Source organism: Camellia sinensis, chromosome 9, assembly GCF_055761805.1.
Source record: "Camellia sinensis isolate YWXY chromosome 9, ASM5576180v1, whole genome shotgun sequence".
NCBI lineage: Eukaryota > Viridiplantae > Streptophyta > Magnoliopsida > Ericales > Theaceae > Camellia > Camellia sinensis.
The window spans coordinates 37,439,252-37,450,271 of NC_138969.1; the positions used below are offsets into that span (position 1 = coordinate 37,439,252).

The window sequence follows — 11,020 nt, forward strand, 5'->3', positions numbered from 1 at the left end:
AAGTAATTGGCGATTTAATGCTAATTGAACTAAATGCATAAGCTGGGGCTGTGCGTATATATTTTTTAGTTGTGCGTTAATGATTTTGACTGCTAAGATATGCTTGAGAAAATGATTTTGACTGCTAGTTACAACTGAATAATAAATTAATTAAATCCACTTGACACATGATTTCTTTATCTGTCTTTATCTATGAGAAAATATACATATTGCATGTTCTAAAATTCTAAAAAATTGATTAGTGCCTAGTTAGTCATGCAGGAGTCCCAAAAAAAAAAAAAAACACGGGTTGAGTTGGCTCATAATTTTTTTTAAAAAAAATTTTCCTTCTTTTTTCTTTTAATTTTTTTTCTTTCTTTTCTTTCTTTCTTTTCTTTCTTATTATATATATATATATATATATATAAGAATATAAGAATATAAAATTTGAAAATATATTATTATATTTTTCAGTACATAAAATATTAGGACAAATATTTAAGATAATTTAATTTTTGCCTTTTTTTAATTTATAATTTTATTACTTATATTTTTTTAAAAAAAATAATTTTAATATATTTGTTACTTTTATTTTAATTTTTTAGATTGTATTTTACTTTTACCGACTAAATATTAGTCGGCCATTGTAATTACAAAATTTAAAAATTTTGCTTCATATCGGAGGGAACTTTATTACTTCTTTATTTTCGCTCTCTTTCTCACTCTCTCACGCCTCTGCCCTCCTCCATATTTCATGGCATGTATACTGTAGGTTGGAGATTCTAGTGAAATTATTGAAGAACAACCAATCTGTCAACAGCAGAGGCAAAATATTTCCTTAGAGATACCCTCAAGAACAAATGAGGGCTCTACTGAGGATTTTGTCCGAATAAACATACCCCTGACACCAAATCGAACTCCCAAAAGAGTGAATTTTTCGCCAATCCCTAGCCCTAGTTACTACAGATTCAATGATTCCCCAAGTCCCTTGTCAACTAGGGCTAAATCATCCATGAAAAGCCTCTTTCCAAAACTAAGCTTCAAATTCCGTAATACTACTTCAGAGATTGAGACGGCTGCAATCCTAGCTTTGGGAGATTCACCAGCAGACACATGGGAGAAGCCTTTAATTCGGAGGACATTGTCTCTTTCAAAACTTTTCACGCCCAAAATGAAGAGAACTTCATCTTTACCTGTTACCCCAATTGCACACTCGAATCCGGAGTCTATGCATGGAGGCAACACAATTGATGATTATGTTGTAAGTATTTACCCTGTGTCGCCTCAAATCATATTATTTTCTCTCATCTGTATAGTTTCTCTGTGTATAGAAAAGATGAATCATGCTATATACTTTTTGTGTCTGCAAGGTGTTCGACAAAATGTCACAATGGCAACTGAAATTTGCATTTTGTTTAGGTGAGTCTTTTGACTGAAAATGGAAACACCAAGGATGATTTGAGGCTCGCCACTGATGATGCTCTGTTCACCCAGGTATATGGCAAGCACTCATCCAGAAGTCACTTTGTTTTTACCCTGCGAATATCTGGAGTAAATGTGGTACATTTCTGAATTTTGTTTGTTTCCATAGAAAATCTCATCTCCCTCTAATATGCACATTCCATATGCTGATTTACTTCACTTGTTAGAACACCGAGCAACAAGTACAGGGCGTGTTGAACCTCATTGATCTGGCTGGCAGTGAAAGACTCTCAAGGAGTAACTGGGGACCGACTGAAAGAGACTCAGGTCTCTGTCTCTGCCTCGCTCTTGCTCTCTATAATAACTAAAAAAGAGAGTATTTCTTTACAGATTATTTTTATTCTTTTGATTTGGTTAGATGTGTTTATTGTTTTGTTTTGTGTATTTTATTTATTTATTTATTTATTTAAGGAGCAGCAGGATTGGATAATTATGAAATTTGATTCATCTTTTATTTTTTTTCTTTTTTTTCAATCACAAAGTTATTGTAATGATAATGATTGATAAATGACAATGATGATTGATAATGATTTACAAAACACTCATAGGTTGTTAGCATTGCCTTGAATCACACCAATCTTTTGTAAAAAAGTGACAGTTTTGAGCTTCTGCTTCCAAGCTAACCACACAATGGATTTAGCTCTAGGAGGGGATACATTATGCCACATCATGTTGGCAATAACTCCAAAATCATTTGGTTGTATATTGTTTTCACACCATCTGTACATTGAGAATACACTGAAGCACCCAGAATTTTCTGCCATCCACCTTAAATCGTCATCGTTATCATCTTTAAGAGCATAGGCATTGGTTATCAGATTAACAAGTCTAGCAACCTCTTCTTTTTCCCAATCTCTCAGCTCTCTTGTAAACCCCCTCATCCCACTCTAACAGACCCTTTTGAGTTCAAGGACTTCCTTAACAGATCTCTACCTATCAAGTCAAATTCTAAAAAGTCTAGGGAACACTTCCTTTAAACAACTAGCCCTAATCCACCTATCCTCCCAGAACAGAGTCCTAGCCCCATTCCCAATCAATATGTGAGTATAGCTAACATAGAAATTATGAAGATCAGGTTTAGAAACTACCACTACTAGTATATCCTTCTAGATTGTAGATTGAACATAGTATACTATTTATTTATTTATTTATTTTTATTTTTATTTTTTTAAGAAAATTGTTGTCCATTATTTTATTATGATAAGATAAAAGCCATTCCACTCATTTCTTCTAGCATGTCCAAAACTTCTCTACTTTGAAAGGTTCATGAAACACTTGAATGATTTTAATTTGAGAAAAAAAAAAATACTTGAATATAGAATGATTAACATGTTCTATTCTGATTATGATATTCATATTTTAACCAATATAGTCCTTGAAGTGAATGAATTGTTGTTGATGCTACACACATTTATGAATAGCAATGAGGAATCATTATATATATTTTTTATTATTATTTTTTGTGAGAAAATTGTTGTCCATTATTTTAATGCTTGTATACTTGTAATGTTTTCTTGGCCTAATAATGTGATTAGAGAAAATACAACATTGAATTTTGCCCCTTTTTTTTGTTGAATCCAAATACACAACTAAAGAAGAACTTTGAAACATCCCACCCTTTTTACTAGTTTAGCAACCATCATACAAACCCAAATTCATATCTTCAGAATGTGTTAGGCATATGTAACCCATAGAATCACTGTTGTTTATGGTCTTAGGAGTCTTGACAAGTACCCATTTTCGCACCATACTTCACAAAACATGTAGAAAAATGAATAGCAAAACATGTAATTTTCGCTTTAAAGTTGTAAAAGAACTTACAGTTTGTCTTAGTGTTCTTATCTAGCGAATATTTATTTTCATATTAGTTGTAAAACAAGTTGCTTCCTTTTTTTTATTTTTTTTTGTTCTATGTTTTGTGTTTCTTAGGATACGCATCTTATGGATCATCATTGCCTTTTTCTTGCACGAATTTGATTTGAAACTAAATATGGTATAAAATAGCAAGTCTAGAAGTTATCAAAGCAGGTTTAGGTAGTGCCTTTTTATGTTACTATATATAACTCTATACAAGGGGTTAAAGAATTTTGGAGTTTGCTTCTCACAATGTATCTAATGATGGACAATTTCCATGTCCATGTATGAGATGTGTGAATTCATACGTGACCCTAGAAGCTGTACATGATCACATGGTATCCTATGGAATTAGTCCGAGTTATAATTGTTGGTATCATCACGGGGAAACTATCCAAATGATGTATTTATCATATATTATCATTTTCTAAATTTATGCAAACTCATGTGAATTTTATTGTATAAATAAGGCGACAAATGGATCTAGTGGCATTTCGGACCAAGCTTCTCCACAAACACATTAGAGATCCTCTTTTAGGAGTCATGAAATGCAACCTTTTAATAGGGGTATTAACTAGAAATTTACAGCTCAAATTGGTGAATCTTTTGACTACACTGCGATGTGTACTGTTTTCAAAATAATAAAGACGAAATAACTAACAAATATAGGACAATTGAAGATGTTATGTTAAGACATTTTATGGGAAGAACTTGGTGTAAGATGTTATGGGAAGAAATTTTAACACTAGTCTCAAATTTCAGTAGCGTAATAATTGAGCCACATCTACTATGTAATCACCACTTAAGGCAAAACAAAAGCAATACTAATGTACTAAAAAATGAAGAGAAGGTTGGAGGAGATGAACAAGTTCACATCTTCATTTCATTATTATGTTTGGTATGCAATTAGGTGCTAAGCTTTCCTCTGTTCTTTCTTTACACTACCATTGAGATTATGCTCATTTTTCTTTCAATTCCTAGATGATGAAGAACAAGAAACCAGCTAAGCTCCCAATGAGGCTACTAGGCATTGTTTTTTTCTTTTTCTTTTTTCTCTATGCAAAAACCTATGTTAGTTAAACCTATGTTATGTAACAACTGTATTAATTTGTTTTCTATCCAAACTCGGATCGGATAGATGTTAGTTGTTGCTGTAAAGTGAGAAAATTAGAAAGATTAATAACAGAGGATGAAATGATTGATAACCATAGAGATGTGGACAGCAAAGTAGGTTTATTTTCTGTAAGGTTGTCATAGGTGTTTTCTATTAATTAGATGGTTTTATATATATTCTATCAACATAATTGTTGAATTAATCATTGAGAAATGAGTTATAATTGATAATGTAAATAGAGTCTTAATGCTCAATATTTGGTACATCATACATATGTTTTTAAAAAATAAAATGAGATTAAGAAAAAATGTTCAGTGAGTGGAGGGAGGAGGTACGCAGGGGATAGGGAATGAAAAATTGTTTTGAAAATAATATTTTTTCTTTAGATTTTGAAATTGAAAATTGTTGTCTTTTTTTTTGGAAACTAAAACAGTTCTCAGATGTGTTTTTTCATTTATAGTTTTAAAAATTCTTAAAAAAAAAAACTGGGCCCTAGAAGATTTGAGTCCTAATATTGTTCCAGAGACATATTTTAGATCTTGTGATGGATGTAAACCTCCTTCCGAACAAATTGTCCTACAATTGGCATTTGATTAAGTGCAACTTTGGATCTTGTGACCATTCTGGTTGAATAAGTTGGTATGATTCCTTTTATTTATTTTTTTGTTAGTGCACATCATCCAATAGTGATTTCCCTATAAGCCATGCTAGTCAACTTTCAAATCCGTTCCTTAGTTTGCCGCTTGAATTTGGAAAATGTGAATCATATGGTGCTGCAGAACCCGGGACATGCGAAGGTATTTTTCATGTTTTAATCCTTTTTATTTTCTGATTACACTGAGAAGTTTGAATGGTCATGACCGCTGGACACATTGAAGTATTGCTAAAGTTTTGTTCATTTTTTTACCTTTCAAGTCACTTTGGGTATATAGAATTACCATTTCCAGTATATCATCCTTCCCATGCGAGCGAACTAAAGCGGTTGTTGAGCCTGGTTTGCTTTAAGTGCTTGAAGTTGAGAAGTGGGAAGGTAATGGATATGTTTATAGAAGGCTTCACGTAAAATCTATTTGTCATAAGTAATTAAATCCTTTTGCTTTCTTGATTGAGAGGGTAGCAGATTATTGTGTTGTGTTATGGAAAGTGTAAGTTTCTGCCACTGCATCCTCAGAAGTCATGCTCTGCCACTAATATTAACTTCAATACTGTTTACTCCTCTTAGGACTGCCAACATTGCTTTATACTTGTCTTTATAAGTTTCTATTACTTTTTTGGGGTTTATTAGTTTGCATGCTTCTATTACACTTCGTGCCATATCCACTGGAGCTTGTTGCACAGAATCCTGCTTTCTTTGTGTCTTTTCATTGCTCCTTGATATTTGATTTCCTCTCTTATGTGGTGAAACATAATGTCACTAAGATATATGCCTATGCTAGTTGCTCATACTATTGTTTTGTGCTTGGACCAGTTTATGCAGATGGAAGTATTTGTCTGGATATTCTACAAAATCAGTGGAGTCCAATATATGATATAGCTGCTATACTGACATCTATCCAGGTATGATGGAGTGTATATATGGTTCAAAAATATCTATTGCTAGGAATGGTCAGATGATATTGCTCGTAGTAAAAAATCACCCTTTGATTTTGATTTAAAGATACTAGTTTCGAATGATTAGTGAAATGGTAAACTGAAGCTGTTACAGTTAATTTGCTTGAAAAAGAGTTATTCAAAAGAACTTTTTCTGTCAATTTTTTGGTGGAGTATGACAGACTCGTGTTTGTTGATTTTGAGAAAAAAGGGCGTCAAGCCTGAAACCAATTTAGAGTATGCTAGCACAAAACATATCTCCTTTGGCTCTTGTGCTATTTATTTTTTTCTTTATGGTTTCCACTTTCCTCTATGTAGGTAATATAAAATATGAGAAATCTAGAATGAAATACAAAAATATTTGAGAGCAGCAAAATAAAGTTGATTGGTTTGTGCATACCTATCTATCCACTTTATTTAACAGAACTTTTACTTTTCTTTTTTAAACAAATTTTCATAAGGTAGCAGAATTGAACCCATGTTGGCCACTCCATGCATACTATCCGTTGGATTTAGTGTGGCAAAATAGCGGCCAACCTTTCATTAATTGTTAACAGGCTCATAGATATAACATAACAACTTGGGGCACGTGTTTATGCGTGGTGTGTATTAAATTCATACTGTGCAATCATTTTACTAATAAATAAATGAGCAAAACTGGCAAATGCATGTAATAAACTCAGCAGTTTGTCAATTGTTCAAGCATGACTCTACCATACCAAATAGATATAACTTCTAGGAATGTTTTGATTCCACAAAGCTACTGGTCACTAGTTCAGGTATGATGTTTTTTGATTTTTCCCATTTTTCTCATTGCAGTCATTGCTCTGTGATCCAAACCCAAACCCAAGCCCAAATGCAGGTTTCCCCTTTTTCTCATTTCAGTGAATGCTCTGTGATCCAAATGCAAACTCACCTGCAAATTCAGAAGCAGCATTGTTGTTTTGTGAGAACAAGCGTGAATACAACCGGAGGGTGCGTGAAATTGTTGAGCAGAGCTGGACAGAAGACTAAATCTCTCTTGCTTTGGGTGTTATAGGACGTAATTAAGCTGCTTCAAATCACTAATCTTCCTCGTTGTAGGTGGCTGGTCTGATTTTCTCTGGTGTTTGTGTATCATTGCTGTATTAATTACAAATGTAATAGAAAGTATTATGTTTACAGGTTGTAATTTAAATTATTGACGTTAGTTATTCATGTATTATGTATGTGATTTAAATCATGGTTATTCATGTATTATGTTGAATGCTTTAATGGTTGATAATATATTTTAGTGTTGATGGATTATATTGTTTATACAGGGTACATGTAATATAAATGAATACAGGTTTACAATTTTTTTTTTTTTTAAAAAACAGAAAATTATTTGGCCACCAAATGTTTTGGTAGCCAAATAGGTAATCAAAAGTTTTGGCTACTAATAATTTAGTAGCAAAAACATAACTCAAAACGTTTTTGCCACCAAATAATTAGTAGCTAAAAAATTTGAGAATGAGAGAAATAAACTATTGGCTACTAAATTTTTTAGTCACGGAAAAAATGGTATCATTTGGCGACTAAAACTTTTGGTGGCAAAAAGTAAAGAAATGAATCTTAATAGGTTTTTGGCTACGAACAGTTTTAGTCGGCAAAAGTCACCACGCCTAAGGTAGAACTTTTAGTGACTAAATGGTTAGTAGTCAAAAGTTTAACAAAATGAAAAATGATATTTTTGGTGACTAAATTCTTTAGTCCCTAAATGTAGTAATGTTGTCACTAAAACTTATTCCCGACAAAAATTTTAGTCGCTGAAAATTTAATTTATTTTATTTCAACACTTTTGGCGACTAAATATTTAGTCGCCAAAACATACCCTTTCCCGACTACTCAGAGTTTGGTAGCCGAATGTTCACTTTTGGCGACTAATATTTTAGTCGTCAAAAGATAACCTTTGCCGACTAACCAGAGTTTAGTAGCCAAAACGTTCACTTTCAGCGACCAAAAATAGTTTAGTCGCCAATACTATCGCCGACAGCGTATAGGCGACTAGTTTGGCGACAAAATATTTTAGTCGCTAATTGTTTCGGCGACCAAAAATGGGGCTTTTGGCGACCAATATTTTGGTCGCCAAAAGTGGCATTTCCTGTAGTGAATTTTGACGATGCATTAAATATTTTGGAATTTTTATTTATATATACAAATTATGTATAGTTAGCATTGCCCATACTCTAAAATTATTATTAGTCCATACGTTTTTTTGCACTTTTGTGTTCAATTTCCAACTATTTATGTGAATGTTAATTTGAAGGGTTTGGCCTGGTGAATAAGATTTAGGATCTAGAGGTTTTTTGTTTCTAAGATCTTAAGTTTGATTCCTCTCGTCAGCAAAAATTATTAGGGCCACAGATTGTAGGGCATAAATCTTATTTCAAAAGGTTTGTTCGTGTTGTAAGGATTTAAGCACAAGCTGGCTTAATTACGTGAATGTTCGTGATTAATTCTTTATTTAAAAATACTTTAAACGAAATAGGTGAGGGGAAAAAATATCTCGCCACCTAACTAAGGGTTATTTTGAGAATTGACTATTTTAATTTTTTATTTATTTATTTTTATAACAAGATGTGCAAAAAAATAAAATAAATAATTGACTTTTTCATTGTAATTTTTTTTAAAGGTATTTTAACGTGTTGCCAAAACATGCTTAAATTTATAAAGGAAAAAAAAATATTTACTTTTGAGAGAAATATCTTTTCTCCACCTTTAGGCAAACAGTACCTAAAGAATTTCTTTTTTGGACTCAATTAAAAAATATTTATAAATGATAAATTTTATAAATATTAATAATTAAAATTATATATATTTTTAAAATATATATAATTACTTTATGAAAGTACTACTGAGGGTTTCTTTTGAAAAATGACATTTTAAAGAAATTTTTGACATTTTAATTAAAATATAAGTATGCAAAAACAGATTTGTTTAGAAATAATTTCGAAAAATGTGTAAAAAGGAAAGTGAATACATTTCTTTTCTGAACCTTTCATTTGACTTTTTACCTTCTAGTTTTTCTAATAACTTTTATAACTAATTTAATTGAATAAATTATACCAATAATTTCTATATTTTGCTTATTATATCATTTAATCTCTACACTTTTAATTTATCTTAATTTGAGCTGTGATTTTAGAATTTATATTAATTTGGTCCAATTAATAATCTAATATCGTTACTATTTTCGATGAAGAATTATCTCTCAATTAATTAAAATTAGCTCACTGAATTAAATAAATGTATTATTTTATTTTTAAAAATATAATAGATATCCGTTATGCACATATTTTTTATTAAAAAAAATGTAAGAATAGTAATTAATAAGATTAAATTAAAATAAAATTATAATTTTAAACTTAAAATCGAACTAATTAAAATGATAAGTACTAAAATAACATAAAAAGTAAAGTAGGAAAAACGTAATTTACCCAATTTATTGTGAAACCATCCGTGAATAGTATTTTTTCAAAATTTTTCTGATCGGACTAGAGAGTCTATGCGTTGAACTTTTCTCAAAGAAGAAAAAATCTAAAATATGGAAAGTACGAAGACATGCCTCGCAAGCTTAAAAGTCTTTTGGACTCCCCCAAAAAAAAAACGTAGTACGAAATGAATACATTTCGTGGGCCTTTTTACTGCGAAATGAATACATAGTATGAAATAAGTTTAACGGAAGTTACACGTTAGAGCATCTCAATTGTTTATTTCTTTTTTCATTAAACTTGAATAAAAAATATGTTATTTTTTAATTTGGTACGACTTCTTCTAACAGTGAGTATCAAATTTGTCGAACAAAATATATGTAAAATTGAGAAAAGGGTCGACTGGTGGGTCGACCAGCCGATCGACCTGTAAGACTAATTTTTTTTTTAAGCCTGTTTGAACCTTTCGACTTGTTTGAACCTACCTATTTGAAAGGGAACCGGTCGACCGGTTGGTCCACCGGCCGGACAACCGACTGGTTGACCGGTTGGTCTCCCCAAGCGGTAAAACACAGTAAAATAGTGAAATGTGGAGCCTGTTCTCACTTTGATGAATTTTTTGTTCTATTCTCATTTTGATACCAATTTGCTAAAACCATTGGAGCTCCAAAAAAGTGACTTTTTCACCAAATTTCAAATATGATGCAAGGTTTGATGAACCGTTAGAGATGGTCTTACCCACTTTATATTTGGTTATTTCTTATTTTATTTTAATTTTTTTCTCATCTTAACTTTTCATTTTTTAAGTTTTTTTCAATTTTTTCAATTTACTTTAAAAACTAATTTATACATAAAATTAGACAGAAAATAACACATTAACAATCACGTGATATTAAAAATATTTCATTATTGTAGACACCCCATTTTTGACCGTCCTCAAGACTTGGACGTCACTGTTTGAACACACGGTGATCTTCCATGATTGTGCTCGTTTGGAGTTCCCGGAGGTCTCGGCCCGCGCGCCCTGCCTCAGGATCTCCGAACTTGACCGTTTAGTGTCTGGTTTTGCACCGAACACTTGTGTCTTGCCTTGAAAGGGCAGGGAATGCCTTATGAGGCATCCCCACACACCACCGGCAGTGGCTGGAGGCCACCGGCTGGTCCTTCTCTTCCATCGGCACTTTAGTTTGCCGGTCGGCACACTTTATTGCCGGTCGGCATAATATTTTGCCGGTCGGCACTGTTTTTTGCCGGAATAGCTTTTTTGGGCAGCCGATCACTGTTCATCCACTTTATGGAGATATTTTGTGCCAGCTGTGATAGCTGGCACCAACTCTCTCCCCTTCCATACACGTGTATGGAGGGATTTCCCTCTAGCCAAGCTTGTTGAATAAGCTTTGCAAGAGGGATCCTTATAAGAGAGGGGCTTTCCTCTTGGTTCTAGGTTAGAAAAACAGAAGCAAAAACCAGCCTTTAGAGATATAGATACATATTATCTCTATACCTCTCTCCCTCTCCCTTCTTGTGTGTGTTTCTTGACCCAAAAGGT

At 32.4% G+C, this 11,020-nt stretch overlaps 1 protein-coding gene across 2 annotated transcripts; it reads left to right on the plus strand.

Annotated features, from left to right (window-relative positions):
- Window positions 1–705: 705 nt before the first annotated feature.
- LOC145798554 (kinesin-like protein KIN-14D) lies at window positions 706–7,306 on the plus strand. Of its 2 annotated transcripts, none has more exons than XM_082886579.1 (5): window positions 706–1,240; window positions 1,399–1,539; window positions 1,629–1,728; window positions 5,898–5,986; window positions 6,839–7,306. In XM_082886579.1, exons 1-5 carry the CDS (start codon window positions 992–994, stop codon window positions 6,905–6,907), a joined length of 648 nt encoding a protein of 215 aa, XP_082742705.1. In that variant the 5' UTR covers window positions 706–991; the 3' UTR covers window positions 6,908–7,306. The 2 variants fall into 2 exon arrangements, with proteins under 2 accessions (XP_082742705.1, XP_082742706.1); XM_082886580.1 differs by having other exon boundaries at window positions 707–1,240; window positions 1,399–1,473.
- The last annotated feature ends 3,714 nt before the right edge of the window (window positions 7,307–11,020 follow it).